The sequence below is a fragment of the Gopherus evgoodei genome, chromosome 1 (genome assembly GCF_007399415.2).
Source record: "Gopherus evgoodei ecotype Sinaloan lineage chromosome 1, rGopEvg1_v1.p, whole genome shotgun sequence".
In the NCBI taxonomy this organism is placed as follows: Eukaryota; Metazoa; Chordata; order Testudines; family Testudinidae; genus Gopherus; species Gopherus evgoodei.
Genome location: NC_044322.1, coordinates 322,350,579 through 322,366,444, shown reverse-complemented (window position 1 = coordinate 322,366,444; position 15,866 = coordinate 322,350,579). Strand labels below are relative to the sequence as shown.

Below are 15,866 nucleotides of genomic sequence, written 5' to 3'. Positions count from 1 at the left end.
AACAGACGCTTATTCAAGATCAGTTCTGCACATTGCTGGTTGCTAGTACAGATAAAAAACAAAATAAAATCTGAGTTCCACTCTGAAACCTGATGCTCTAAATTCTTCCAAACTTTTGTGTCTTTGTAAAAATAGGAGAAAGGGTCTTTGTTATTGAAACAAAAACATAAAACCCTACATCCAAGGACAGGAAAATTACATACTTTTTTTTTTTTAATAACAAGATGCATTCAAAGATGTTTATGGGTATATGGACTATGGCAGGGGAATGCCACTTTCAGTAGCTCTGAATGCTGTCATATATTGGGTGTCATTGGGGGTTGAGTGAACTTTATGGCTTGAGCTCCTATGTGCTAAGATAATACAAATAAAATAACAACAACAATAGCTTTTAGTTGTCAAGTCTACTACAAAGTTCTTTGAGGGAATTATTGTATAAATCACTCAGTCAGATCCCATGTAAACCACCTTTTAAAAATTCAGATCCTTTGGTTCAGATCTTTGAGGGAAGATAGCAGGCTCAAAATGTTAAACACTAGTTCTTCATCTGTGTTCCCTCTCTTTGTCAGGGCAATGGCCTTCCAGCTGCCATACTCAATCTTCCTGGGAGATGGGAAACAAAATAGATATAGTTTGCCAACCAATATCTGAGAAGATTTCTAAATGGTGTTGGGTTGGTAAGTGCGAGCTTGAGTGAGAAGAGTCAGAGCATGGCAGTTCCCAGCATGTCTTCTGGATGAAGAAGGAACTGAGAAGAGTAGGAGGATGACTGCCACACAAATGAGGGGTTCATAAAAATGGGATCATACACGTCCATCTACTACAAAGTGTAGAGGGCAGAAAAATATGTCCGCAATATCACTCATTTCACAGAAAGGAGAGAACACAGTGGCTCCTCTGTATTTTTCCCCTGCCCTTCCGACACTGAGAAGGCATTAGTGCTGGCACTCTATGGAATAAAGAATCCCTGGTGCTAGGTTTTAGGCTGAAGGAATGGGGGGCAAGCTTTGTTTCATAACATGCTCCCTTCATTTCCAGGTGCATTTCCAAGCAAATGCATGTCCAATAAACACTGCTGGTTGTTCTAATAATTAATTCTGCTGCTTCTTTTTAAAATCATCACAGCACCAATGATCATATAATATGCTGCCAAAAAGGAACTGTTCTGAGATGTTTATATTTGGCTGCTTTTGATAGAGTGATGCAACTTAGTAGAAGTATAATATAAGTTTAGTCCCCGAGAGGTGCCAGGTGGAAAATGTTTGGTTTCTGTACGTCACAAGAGGAAGAGAAGACAACATTTTTTCATTAGTGCCTGTCACCAGAACGTTTTGTCAGATACTTCTTTTTTTCAGCCAACACAAACCTCGTCCTACTCTCCTTTTGAGCAGCAGTGCCTGGAAAAAGAGAGAGGACTAAACTCTTCCACAGAAAACCATCCTCCTTACTGTGAAACTTTCCATTTCTTCCCTTAGTCCTTAGGACACTGATGTTTTGTAAATATGGCTGCAGCAGTAGAAGTGCTCTGTGAATTTTTGCAATCTTTGGGGAAAGTACAAAATATCTGAACTAGAAAGGCTCTTTTAGCTGCTTTGGTAAAATTCCACCATAGTCTTCAGTCTTAAACTTTCCAGCAAATGGACTATCAGCTCACATTCTTATGGGTGTACAACTTCTTTTCTCCATGATGATAAAGGTTCCATACATCTCTTTTGAGCTCTTTGCTTTTCTTCTGTCTTTTGAATTTACGTTTATAGATTAGTCCCCCGAATTTCATAAATGTTTAGATGTAGCACCAGCACAAAACATAGTAATATTAATATTATTCCATGGTAGGAACTCTGCAAAATGGAAGCTTCTTATGCCTCACTGGAAATTAGCTCTGTCAGATTTACCAAGAGATACATTTGGTCCATTTTAATCAGCTTTTTCAATAGCACAAAATGCAACATTAATAGTGTTGTGTCCATTCTGCTGGCCACCAAGATAGCTACCTCTCTTCCTATCGCTACGGAAACAGTACAAATTCTCTAGTTAGTGTTTACTCGGCACCTTCATGATCTTCTAATGTAAAGATAAGAACAATATCTTAATGCAGTGATACTCACATTGAGGCTTGCCAACTGCAAGTGGCATTTTAATGTGTCTCCTGTGGCTGTTTGCATCATATGATATTAAAACATTGTGATTTAATTATTAACCAATCAGGATACTTTTAATATGTTATTAGTATCAATTGTAAACACTAACTGACACAATGAATTCACACTACTGTGGATCTTTGGGTTAACGTTGATTGCTAATTTGGCTCCTGAACCATTGAGGGTTGAGTATCACTGCCTTAATATGTCATGTGGGTTCAAGAACAATGGACTAAATGACCTGAATTCTCAGTTCCATTAAGGGCCCTTTACACCATTCTGGTAGTATAAAGAGGCTTTACAGTGGGTGTAAGTGTAATTTACACTTATATCTAACAGAGCTCAGGCCAATATTTCTTGCTTTGCTTTATTGTTTTCCACTAACTGCACATAATTTACTTTAGCTTGGTGATGAGAATTTAAATGACATCAACACTTAGTGAAGAAGGAAGTGTTATTTATATTCAAATTGATATCCTGCATTTAAAAAATGGCGGTTCTATAAATAATTGCTCACTAAGCACAAGCTTAACATGCTTTATTACTACATTAAAAAATCTGGGCTGGATTCTTACATCAGATATACCTCTGTAATCTCAAGTTAACATTTCAATTAAGTTTTAAACAATGGTAGCCGGCATTATGCCCTAATGCAAATGCTCTGCCTTGAGCTGCCAGGTGCTATTAAGCAGTTGTTGCACTTTACAGAGCTAGTTGTACGTCAGTAATACCTAAAGTTATTCGTAACTTGACAGATAGCTACGTTATGTACACAATCAGTAAGTAAAATAAAAGATCAGCCAACCTTCAGGATAAAAGTTGCTATATAAAAGTGTAAAAGCCTTGTCAGATCATGATCACATAAAAGACCATATATTTAATTTATGGTACCAGTTAATTCTTTGGACATTATTAAGGAATGATGAAATGCTCTTCTGGGGAGAAAGTGATCATTGAGATTGGCAATTAAGGACTCCTCAAGATATCTAGGGACCATTGTTGGTATACTCTGAAGGAGCTACTCTTACGGCTTGTCTACACTTACCAGAAGATTGATACTATGGTAATCGATGCACCGGTGGTTGATTTAGCGGGTCTTTACTAGAGTCTACCTTTACTAGACCCGCTAAATCAACCACCGATCGCTCTCCCATCAACTCCTGTACTCCACCTGATTGAGAAGATTAAGAGGAGTTGATGGGACAGAGTCTCTTGTCGACGTTGTGTAGTGTGGCCCTGCGGTAAGTAGATCTAAGCTATGTTGATTTGAGTTATGCTATTCATGTAACCCAAATTGCATAGCTTAGATAGACTTTTCCCTTTAGAGTGAACAAGGCCTGAGATTCCTTGGCTGATAATATATTAAACATACCATAGGGGTTAATGGATAGCTATACAAAAGGTGAAGCAAAAGAGGGGATGGAAAACGGGGAGAGCATTTAGGAAGAAACATGGGTCCACAGAAAAGAGAAGCATATAGTATTATTATAAATAACTGTTAACATTCAACCCATGATACCCCGAATATATGTAACAGGAAAACCTGTGCCTAACTGAAAATGTCCTTTAAATAATAAAGTCTACAGATCAGGTAAAATGGGTACTTCAGCCTGCTTCCAGCTTGGGGGAAGAACCATACCTGTCAATCACTGGCAGCAGGGGAATGCCCTGTCTTCTGAAGTTCCCTCCAGTTGAGGTAAATGTCACAGCCAGAATAATTCAAATTTACTTTCCTAAATTACATATTGCAGTAACTATACTCTGAAGAAAAAGCACAACAATTTATTCTATGGCACAACATGGTAAATCCCGCCTAACAAACCCAAGTCTTCAGATGTCAATTTCCATCTGTATTCTGGATGATACACTGGTCTCCAGGGTGAGTCATATCTGTGGACCTTATTACTTGAAGAAAGGAAATTTTCATATAAGCACGGATACATTTTACTGTTCTTATTCATGCTAAGGTTCACAGATCTCGCTACAAATGGATTTTAATAGCAGTGTGCATTCAGAGTGGGAAGCGGGATCATTCTTTTAAAGTGGACATCAGAAGTGAAATTGATTATATATAAACATCTCTTCTACCTTTCCCCTCTAAAATGTGGAGAAGACTGCTGTCAAAAGTAAAGAAATAGCGTTGGCTACGATTGGATGACCAATACACAGAATTTGGTGAATTTATGTATTGATGGCCATGTAGTCATCTAATATATCTAAATGCAGAAGAGGACGACTACTCTGCCCTGAGCCTATCAGTTCTTCTAAGGACTGGACTTTGATGCTTAACCAAAGGAGGAACATTTCTTGAATTTACTTAGGGGATGAATGCCATGGCAGGCATGTGAGGACTACCTTTCTGAATTAAAATTTACAATCCTGTATCTTATTGGAGAAAGCTCCCATTTAAAATAAACTCATCTTATTGGAGAACATAGCCATTGAAAGACCCATTCTAATAGATAGGAAGTATAACGACACCTCCTGCAGGGGTTCAGTCTGGGTAGTGCTATAAGGAGAAGAATGAGGTTCCAAGGTCATGCTTGTATACCTCAAATAAAAAAATAGTAAGAGGACCAAAAAATGCCACCACGGCTAAACAGCAGACTAAAAGAGGTGATTAGAGGCAAAAAGGCATCTTATAAAAATTGGAAGTCAAATCCTACTGAGGAACATAGAAAGGAGCATAAACGTAGGCAAGTCAAGTGTAAAAGAATAATAAGACAGTCCAAAAAGGAATTTGAAGAGGAACTAGCAAAAGACACAAAAACTAACAGCAAAAGTGTTTTAAGTACATCAGAAACAGGAAGCCTGTCACACAGTCAGTTGGGTTACTGGACGATCAAGGTGTTAAAGGAGCAGTCATGGAAGACAAGGCTGTTGTTGAGTATGTAAATGAATTCTTTGCATCTGTCTTCACTGCAGAGCATGTGAGGGAGATTCCCAAACCAGAGCCATTCTTTTTAAATGCCAAGTCCGAGGAGCTGTCCCAGGTTGAGGTGTCAGTAGAGGTGGTTTTGGAACAAATTGATAAATTAAACAGTAATAAGTCACCAGAATAGGATGGTAGTCACCCAAGAGTTCTGAAGGAACTTAAATATGAAATTACAGAACTACTAACTGTGGTATATAACCTATTGCTATCCAGATGACTGGAGTATAGCTAATGTAATGTTGATATTTAAAAAAGGCTAGAGAGGCTATCCTGGCAATTACAGGCTGACAACCTAACTTCAGAACCAGGCAAATAGGTTGAAACTATAGTAAAGAATAGAATTATCAGACACATAGATGAAGACGATGTGTTGGGGAAGAGTCAACATGGATTTTTCAAAGGGAAATCATATCTCACCAATCTATTAGAATTCTTTGGGGGGTCAACAAGCATGTGGACAAAGGTGATCCAGTTGATATAGTGTACTGTGACTTCCACAAAGCCGTTGACAATCTCCCTCAGCAAAGATTCTTAAGCAAATTCCTCTCATGGATCAGTTAAAAGATAGGAAACAAAGAGTAGGAATAAATGGTCAGTTTTCACAATGTAAAGTCATAAATAGTGGGGTTCCCCCAAGGCTCTGTACTGGGACCTGTGCTGTTCAAAATATTCATAAATAATTTGGAAAAGTTTGCAGATGATACTAAATTACTCAAGATAGTTAAATCCAAAGATGACTGTGAAGAATTACAAAGGGATCTCACAAAACCGGGTGACTGGAGAACAAAATGGCAGATGAAACTCAATGATGGTAAATGCAAAGTAATGCACATTGGAAAACATAATCCCAACTATACATACAAAATGTTGGGGTCTAAATTAGCTGTTATCACTCAAGAAAGAGATTTTGGAGTCATTGTGGATAAATCTCCAAAAACAGCTGCTTTTAAAAAAGCAGCAGCAGTCAAAAAATTTAAGAGAATATTAGGAACCATTAGGAAAGGGATAGATAATAAGACAGAAAATATCTTAGTGCTAGTATATAAATCCATGGCATGCCCACATCTTGAATACTGCATGCAGCTGTGGTCACCCCACCTCAAAAAAGATAAATTAGAAATGGAAAATGTACAGAGAAGGGCAACAAAAGGATTAGGAATAAGGAACAGCTTTTATACGAGGAGAGATTAAAAAGACTGGGATTGTTCAGTGTAGAAAAGAGATGACTAAGGGGTGATATGATAGAAAGCTATAAAACATGAATGCCGTGGAGAAAGCAAATGGGCAAGCGTTATTTACCTGTTCACATAACACAAGAACCAGGGGTCACCCAATGAAATTATTAGGCAACTAGTTTAAAACAAACATACCGAAGAACCTCTTCACACAACACCTAGTCAACCTGGGGAACTCATTGCCAGGAGATGTTGTGAAAGCCAAAAGTATAACTGGGTTCAACAAAGAGTTAGATAAGTTCATGGAGGATAGGTCCATCAATGGCTATTAGCCAACATGGTCAGAAACATAACCCTAAACTCTGACTGCCAGAATCTGGGAATGGATAATGGGGGATGAATCAACTGATAATTGCCCTATTCTGTTCATTTTCTCTGAAGCATCTGGTGCTGCCCACTTTGGAAGACATGACACTGGACTCGATGGACCAGTGTTCTTATGCTCTATGACCTTACAGCATTGGAGTAAGGTTGATGCTCTAAAAAAGAGTGTTTAAGGTTGATAATTGTACAAAACTTCTTTTTCTTGAACGTGCTGACAACACATTACAGAGACTTTACATTTTAACTTGGACATTTATATGCCCACAGTAAAATCCTCCTGGAAGAACTCAAGGCTATGTTTCACTTATTTAACAGGGTAGTTAAACTATTGTCTTCGTATCAGCTAGTAGAATATGTTCTATTTGTTGACTTCTCTTCTGAGGTCCATGAAAGCAATAATCACTTTATCCAAGTATTCATTTTAAACCTCTGTTCCCAGATGCAGGACTGGTCTTGCAATTGCAGACCTCTTCTGTGAGACAGAGACATCCAAAGATGCAACACCCGATTGATCAGGCCAGAGAGCCATAGTCGCTACAGCAAGAAAGGCATAAACATTGTCAGTGTCACTCTCCCATTCCTATCTTTTCTATTGTCCTGGGGAACAGTATAATAGCTGGTAAGACACATATCAGTGACCTTGCCCAGATTTGCAAAATACCATTCCCCAACTTGCATCCTGTGTCCTCACACATACAGAGGTCATAGGGTACTTTACTGTTTCAAGATGCAAAGGTGTTGATCAGCAGCCTACCAAAATGTCTTACGGTGAGTGAGATATTTCTGCTAACATTCTTCTGAAACGAGACCTGGGGTACCTGACAGTACCCATCTTTAGCTCAGCTCTGTGTTTGACATCCCTGCCAATCCCATGTATGTTTGTCCTGAATCCAAGACATTTCAGGAACCGCATTATACAGTGCTTTTCTGTTATCTTTCTCTCTGTAGAGAAACCCAGTCAGAAAAATTGTGTGGCAAAAGATAAGCAATTTCCTTCTTTCCTAAAGCCAATATTATTGTCTGATTCTGGTGAGACACTCTGGAAGCACAGGACGAACAGTAATGATTGAAGTTGGGAAAAGAAAAATGCTGCCATCCCTCTGCAAAAATAGGAATTGTCTAAGGAGGGTTAAAATGGGAATGCTTTGAAGACAAGTCTCTTTTAGGAATTTAGTGAAATTAGGAAATTACTTAATTGAGTTTATCAGCCTTTAAATTCCAGGGCTTGACACCTTCTTTTGTCTCCCTGCCAGTTTCTTAGAGGCAGCCTGGTGCGGGATTATTATTCTTCTGCTATCCCTTTCTACTTCCCTTGCCTCTCTGTTCTCCCTCCTTTATAGCTGGCTTCATTTTCTTTATTGGTCACAGATGTGGGTGCTTGTCTCCAAGACTGGCAGTTCTGGGAGCGGTGTGGGGGTGTGGTCAGCCTGATTACCGGTAAATAGGGAAGGATCTCCTCTCCCGTCAGCCTCAACTCTGTATGGGGTTTGTAATGCTCATTACAGTCACTATGATAGCTGGGAACTGATTTGTCTCAGCATCTAATCCAGGGGTCAGCCACCTTTTGAAAGTGGTGTGCCGAGTCTTCATTTATTCACTCTGATTTAAGGTTTTGTGTGGCAGTAATACAGTTTAACATTTTTAGAAGGTCTTTTTCTATAAGTCTATAATATATAGGTAAACTATTGTTATAAGTAAAGTAAATAAGTTTTAAAAATGTTTAAGAAGCTTCATTTAAAATTAAATTAAAATGCAGAGCCCCCCGGACCAGTGGCCACTGAAAATCAGCTCACGTACCATCTTTGGCACACGCGCCATAGGTTGCCTACCCCCGATCTAATCCCAAATACCAATACCCTATGTACCTGTGTGAAACAGATGTGAATCCTATTCCCCACCCCAGTGTTAACATTGCTTGTGAAAGCCCGGAGGGGCATTTAGGGTGTCTGATGACAGTCTCTATTTGTTAATTTATTTAGCGGTGGTAGTCTGATGTCACCTGAGGGTTTCTGTAGTCTTTTCTATAAGCCGACTGTTCTGATGACACTGAATTGCCTTGTCTTTCCATAAAGTTTTCCATTGTATCACCAAGACAGCTGGGAATGGATTTATTTCAGCATCTGATCCCAAAGACCAAAGCCCCATGTACCTGTGTGAAACAGATCACAGAGTTTCCATGATCAAGGGAGAGAGCGGAGAGAATGCCTACCTGGGTTTGGATGCCTGTAAAGGGCCTATATAGTGAGAGACCCCTTAGTCAAGTAAAATTGGACACAGAGATTTCTCTGAAAATAGTCAAGAGACTAGTGATACCTCTGTCCTCCAAGAAGCTGGGCTTATTTGTCTCCCCTCTCACACATGGGCTCTTTCTGGATCTCCCAAGGAAGGTACTGGCCTGGAGCTCAAGGATGGGCTCCCCAGAAGCTCCATTCCTCTGTTGAATGGAGCCGGGTAGGACTGTGTTTCCCCTGGAGGTCTCAGTCATGTTGTGTCTGGAGCCCTCCATCTGCGATCCATTGAGAAAAAGAGTGGGAGGAGGTGGCTGAGCCCTGCAGTCAGAGGTATGGCTGGTGGCAGTGCTTAAATTGTGCCAGGGCTAGCCAGTGCTTAGCCCTGGCACCTCTAGGCTTGGCAGTTCATATCCCTGGCACCTTTGGGCTTGCTGCATCAGTTATGAAAGTAAAAAAAAATTGCTTGATCCCCATCACCTAATTGCGTGAGCCTCATCTCTGTTATTACAAATTAAGCACTGGCTGGTGGTGTAGGCTATGGGGACTCAGACACAATCTTCCCTGCCCTTCTCTACCCTTCTGGCTTCACTCCCTCCTGGAGAATGTTTGCTTGCCTTGGAGCCAGTTTTTGTCCAATCCTGCCAGACAACTTTCCTGTTCGGGGAGGGAGCTAAGGTAACCCCACTGGGCCTGGGCTGCATCTTATTCAGCACAACCAGCCTCTCCAGTCCTGCCTGGCTCCTATTCTACTCAGGGAAGGGTGTGGGGAGGTGATCTGGCCCAGACAGGACTATGAGGGAAACCACATTCTTTCCGCAGAGCTGGCCAAGTTCTTTAATGGGACACTCAATAATGAGAGGGAGCATGAGACACAGACCCTTCCATTTCTTGGCTTAGGTCTGTCCTTGAAGCCGGCAGGAGCACCAGCTGCAGTAAATGCCCCAGAAAGGGAAGGAGGGCTGACAGGACAATGTCCTCAAAAGCAAATGCAGCCTTGGGACATGGCTGGGAATCAGACAGAACCAAATTGTTAGTCTAAAAATTTGAAATAAATTTAGAATTTTCCTGAGAAATCTGTAGGGAGGTCTGGCTGAGCCACTAGCCAGAGAAGGCAGAGAAACCTGGAGAGAACATCAGGAAACAAGGTACTTCCCTACTCCCAGTGGCTGACAGGGCTAGTTCTGCCTCCAAGCTGCAAACAGCCTAAAGTACCCATTGTAGTGGATCTGTGGACTTTACCAAGAAGAAGAAAGGAGCAATTTCTGCACACAAAAAAAAGTTGAAACATACTTTAAAATTAGTAAATTTGCCATAGGGCCCCTGCTATCACAAATGTATAGCAGCCCTCCTATTAATAAATTATGGTCCCTTGGATGATATACACCATATAAAAAATCCCATCTCTTATCTACTTTGCACCAAATCAAGAGTGTGGGATGGAAGTGAGAGCGCACCTTTTGTGCCCTGCGCTTGTCTGCTCGTTGATTCTGGTGGTAGATACGACTGAAGTTGGAGACAATTACAGGAACTGGCAGAGCAATGACTAAGACCCCACTCAGGGAACAAATTGAACCAAAAATCTTCCCAGCTATTGTCTTCGGCACCATGTCACCATACCTGGGTTAAAGAAAACAAAATCTATTTAAAAACATTAACTACTCTTAAGTATCAGATTTAAAGTCAAACTAGCTAGAAACTATTTTTACTATAATTTGCAAATAACATTTCATACACATATGCATTTGTCTGTATGTCTATGTGCTGTATGTACGTATATCATTTCCATTTTAATTTAGTGCTTAAGTCTACACAGTTCCTCGATCTGGATTCAAATATTTTTTCATTTCTTCAAACCTCCTGGCAATCCACAGACTTGCTGGGACTTGCAGACACCCCTTTTTCATGCTAGATACTGGTTTTCTAGTAAAGGAGGAATACAGCAACATTAAGAATTATCTAGAGGAACATCAATTGACAGCTTATAAAGAGGACTCTCTTCTCTACACCCAGTAGTTTGTTGTATTGTAGGGCAAAATGTGTAACTGAGTGCTATTGAGTTCAGGAATAAGCTAAATACCCTTAAATTACATTTGCTTTTTATTTTGGTTGGGTTATTAATTACTATTAAACATTTACATAGGACTGTAAATTTGCATAGCATGTTACACAACATAGGTAAGACACACTCCCAATCCCAAAGATCTTACAGTCTACATAGGACAAAACCAAACACAAAGCAAGATGTAGGATAACATTGCAGGAGAGGCAATATTTGGGAGTTGCTCTGATGAGAATAAAACATGTTTTACACAGGGATTTGAGGGATAAGAGAGAAGTGGGTGAAAACAGGGAGACTCTTTCAGTAACTTGGCAGGTCCGAACCCAAGAATAAGAGAAGGAGATGAAGGGACGAGTAACACAAAGATGGGGGCAGGGCATAGGGAGCAGGAGGGGATATCATAGAAATGAGAGCAGAGGTATGTGTCAGGGCAAAATTCAGTAGCCTTTAAGGTGAGGAGGAGCAGCTGATTTTATAGGATAAGAAATGAAGTGCTAATGGAGTGAATCAAGTAAGCAGGTGGTATAGCCTGGAACAACCTATGTAATGATGGTAATGACCATACTTATTTTATCTAAAAAGAACTGTCTAGTGGCTTTACAAGACCTGGCCAGAACAACATATAAAACTGTATGTTACACAGTTAGATACTAACGCACCTACTGTAGTTTTAGTTTTGTTAATCACATTTGTTAAAAACTAGTGACATCAATACTGATTCTGCAAAAATGGGTAGAAAGCGTAGCATAGGATGGGTTTTATCTTTTAAAGACTAAATGAGGATGGTGTGAGGAGCAGGTTATTTTAGGACTGGAAAGAGTCCAGAAAGAGACCCATACTTTCCATTAAGTTAGCAGCTGTATTTCACAATACAGGTGTCTCCAGCATCTACCTTACATTTTTGGGGGATATAATCTTTATATTTCCCCCCAGTATAACACAACACATCAGGTGGACTATATATTTACAGATTTAGAAAGAATCATTTATACTTATGCATGATCTAAAATTTCAAGATGGTGCTTAAAGTTAGGTTTCTAAATCCACGTCGGCACCTAAATAAACGACCAGATTTTCAAAAGTGCAAAGCAACTAAACACACCCATTGTTACTAATGGAACATTGTGGACAGTTAGAAGCCAGTTCTGGCTCCATTCTTGTTTGCATTTGTTTCAGAATAAAACACTCTGTTGGTAATATAACTGTATGTTTGTGCAAGTCTACTGCAGTTTGATGTTAATGGTAGCAAAGACCCTAGGTCAGTCAGCCTCCACTATTTCAGTAGCTATGTATGTATTTCAAGGTTGTGACACAGGATATTTTTCCATAGTATTTCAAAGAGTTATATAAAATTTGGAAATAAAATATTTAAGATTGTTTGTATAGTGAAGATGTTTTTCTGTGCCTGTTGTATTAAATGACAGTAAAAAGCTGGATTTAACTTCAAATATGAAGTATCCCAGTTCTGACCACCTTTCCTATTTTTACTTGAATAAGGAAAAACAATAAAACATTTTCCAGCTATAATCTCATTTGGCCTTTAGTTAATGTTAATAATATCCTCCATCTTATTGATAGCTCTAATTTGTGCGTGGCAATAATTTGTCTAATTTAAGTTTTCTCCTGCTGATAAACACTGTGCTGAAGAAAAGTGCATTTATGTTCAGAAGAGTGACTATGTAGAAATGACAGCTTCTTAATCAACCCTGTGGGTAGTCAGAACCATAGCTGCTCAGTTTTGTGACAAAACTAAAGGTTTTCCTACATTTATTCTGTTTAGGTCTACTATGCTATGGGACCTGGTTTCTATTCTGGTATATGCGCCAACAAGATAGTTAACTAAGTTCCAGCTGGAGGGCCAAATTTTACATTCAGTTATACCTGTAATAACCACACCACAATGTCTTGTTCCCAGTGCTGATCCCAAGCCCAGATAAAGTGAGAGGGTTGGGCAATGGCTTAGCAAGCCATCCCTGTAAAACATCTCTAGCTTTGACTTACAGAAGAAAAACACATACAACGTTAGCAATTTCATCTGCTTTATCTGCTTCAGCAGCTTCGTCTACTACTCACAATTGAACCAAGCTTCAGGATCCACCTAAATCTTCTACTGCATGCAGAGGACTCACACTGTATGATGATGAGTCTTCCATAAACAGAAATGGAAGGGAAGTACCTGACATAAAGATGGTATGTCTCATTCTGAAGCAACATCAGTATCTGAGGATGGAATGTCTGATCATTAACAGCAGTCAGAAAGAGGACTCTCCTGGATAAAGAATTGGAAAGGTTGACTGTTGTATGTGGCATGCAGGAGACATGGTGGAATTTAAACACTGACTGCACAACTCTGACTTGCAGCAGTCAGACCTTTCAATTGTTGCATGCCTAATGACACATCTGAAGGGCACACTGTTGCTTTGATTTTGTCCCTGTGGTGCAATCTGCACAACTGACTTCGCAGGCTTATTCTCCATGCCTGAAAGCAATCATTTTGAGTTTGAAGGTAGGATGTATCGTAGTTATTAGTGGATATGCTCAACGTGACATGAGGCCTGATGCTGAAAAAGATGCTTTTTATACCATGTTAGAGGACGTTGATAAAGAGTAAGATTATATGTGTGATGTCAGCATATGCTCCACAGCAAGGCAGACTTATGGAAGAGAAGGAGAGCTTTAGAAATGAGCTAGCAGAAGTGGTGGTTATTGTTAGGATATAGATATTCAGGCCTGTCTGCAAAGGCCTATACTTTAAGAATTTAGGTGTATTCTTATCACTTAGCTAGTTATAGAGGTATAAAAGAAAGAATAAAAAAATCACTGTCTGTCTGTGTAATAGCCTTCTCTTACTGTGACAGCCTGAGGCCTGGTTCTTCTGCTAAGCAGCAGAGGCAGCCATAAACTGGGAAGTGTATGGTCACATCCTTACATTACAAGCTAGTCACATTGAAATAAGGTGCTATTGGGCTGTTAGGAATACAATCCTGTCCTGATATTTCTATGACCTCCAGAGAAAGGGAAGAGTCTAGAAGATGTAAAAGGAAACTTAGTTTGATAGTATCCTGTCTGGCAAGAACTCACTTATCAATAGCTGGGGTGTGAAATCCTCATTTCTGTATTGTTCTATGACTGTAGTCTCCACTTCCCTGTTGTTTGTCTGTATAATCTCTGTCTGGTTCTGTCATTGTTTCTGTCTGCTGTATAATTAATTTTGTTGGGTGTAAACCAATTAAGGTGGTGGAATATAATTGGTTAAATAACAATGTAACAATATGTTAGGATTGTTAGTTAAATTTCAGTAAAATGATTGGTTATGGTATAGCTAAGCAGAACTCAAGTTTTACTATATAGTCTGCAGTCAATCAGGAAGTAAAGGGCGGGGGGACGAGAACAGGGACTGGGATAGGGGAACTGGGATCACGTTTTGCTAAAGGGGAGAATGGAAACAAGGTATTGGAACAGAAACAGGGACACGGGCAAGGCTCTGTGGTGTCAGAGCTGGGAAGGGGGAGACTGAGGAAGGAAACTGGAATCATGCTTGCTGGAAGTTCATCCCAATAAACATAGAATTGTTTGCACCTTAGGACTTTGGGTATTGTTGCTCTCTGTTCATGTGAGAAGGACCAGGGAAGTGAGAAGGTGAAGGAATAAGCCCCCTAACAGTTATAGTTGAGAGTAACACCTTGTTACCTGTCAGCGGTGATTTAAACTGCCATGTTGGTGAAGGGAGCCCAGTAGAAGCAGTGGTGGGTTAATTTGGCATTGGTAATATAAATGCAAAAGAAGAGAAGTAGGTTGAGTGGTGTTTCTTAATGGCTTTTCAGTGGTGAATACATAGTTTGAAAAAAGATTCCCACCTAGTGACATACTATAGTGGAAAAACTGAAGCCCAGGTGTCCTATATTTTGATAAGAAGAGAACATATGAAAATGATGAAAGATGTAAAGGTTATACCAAGTGAATATGTGTCAGAACAATGCAACCTGAGAAATCAGAAGGGAAGATGAAATTGAGGAAGAAATGGGAGGTGGGGGGGTTCAAGAGAAAGGAACAGTTCTGCCAAAAATATAAAGGAAGGCTTTCATGCTTTGCCAGCAACAATGAAGTCAGTGGCGGAAGAATGGAGGAAATTAAAAGACTGTTTAATTAAGTCAACGGAGGTAACGTGGCAGAACAAGTGGTAAGATGAGTGCTTTCAGAGAACAAGCTGATGGTGGAAGTCGGATGTACAAGTGAAATTAAAAAGAAACAATTATTCAAAGAGTTTGAGGAAGCAGGTTGTGACAATGAGACAATCAAAAATGCATGCAAACAGGTAAAAAAGGAGACTAAAAATAGATGGAAGAAGATGATGGCAGGAAATTGGGTTTTGGGTTAGCATGAAAAAGGAACAGTGAAACACAAGATAAGAAGAAATCTTTATGTGTGAAGAATAGGACCTGTGTGGTGACTAACCCTAAAGAGGTGGTAGAGATATTGAAAAAAGATTCCCAAAGGCTGTTAAATGTAAAGAGGGAATTGTGAATGGAAGCACTGCCAACACTTATGGGGATGCCTCAACAGTTATTGATCTGTGTAGAGGAGGAGATAGAGACATTACTGAATAAGGTGAAAAATGATAAAGCAGCTGGTGAAGATGAAATTACTGTTGATATGATAGAGGCAGTTGGAGATACAGGAACAAAGTAGCTTCATAGATTACTATGAGTTTGTTGGTATCAAGCAAGGATACCAGAGGACTAGAAAATGGGATTGATTGTGCCTCTCTAGAAGGGTAAGGGTGGTGCAAAAGATCCAAATACCTATCAGGATATCACCCTGTTAAATAAACCTCAAAGTCCTTAAGAGAGTTTTGGACACACGGTTGACGTGCAAAGTGTAGCAAAATAAAGGAGAGCAGAAACATGGCTTTAGGAAAGGAAGGAGTGCTATAGATACAGT

General features: G+C 39.8%; 1 protein-coding gene across 3 annotated transcripts in view; it reads right to left on the bottom strand.

Annotated features, from left to right (window-relative positions):
- KCND2 (potassium voltage-gated channel subfamily D member 2) overlaps positions 1-15,866 on the bottom strand; it is a 438,113-nt gene that overhangs the window by 26,882 nt on the left and 395,365 nt on the right. For all 3 annotated transcript variants that reach the window (XM_030549091.1, XM_030549093.1, XM_030549092.1), the window contains exon 3: positions 10,321-10,483. In XM_030549091.1, the coding sequence (XP_030404951.1) occupies positions 10,321-10,483 (163 nt within the window). The remainder of the gene's footprint in view (positions 1-10,320; positions 10,484-15,866) is intronic.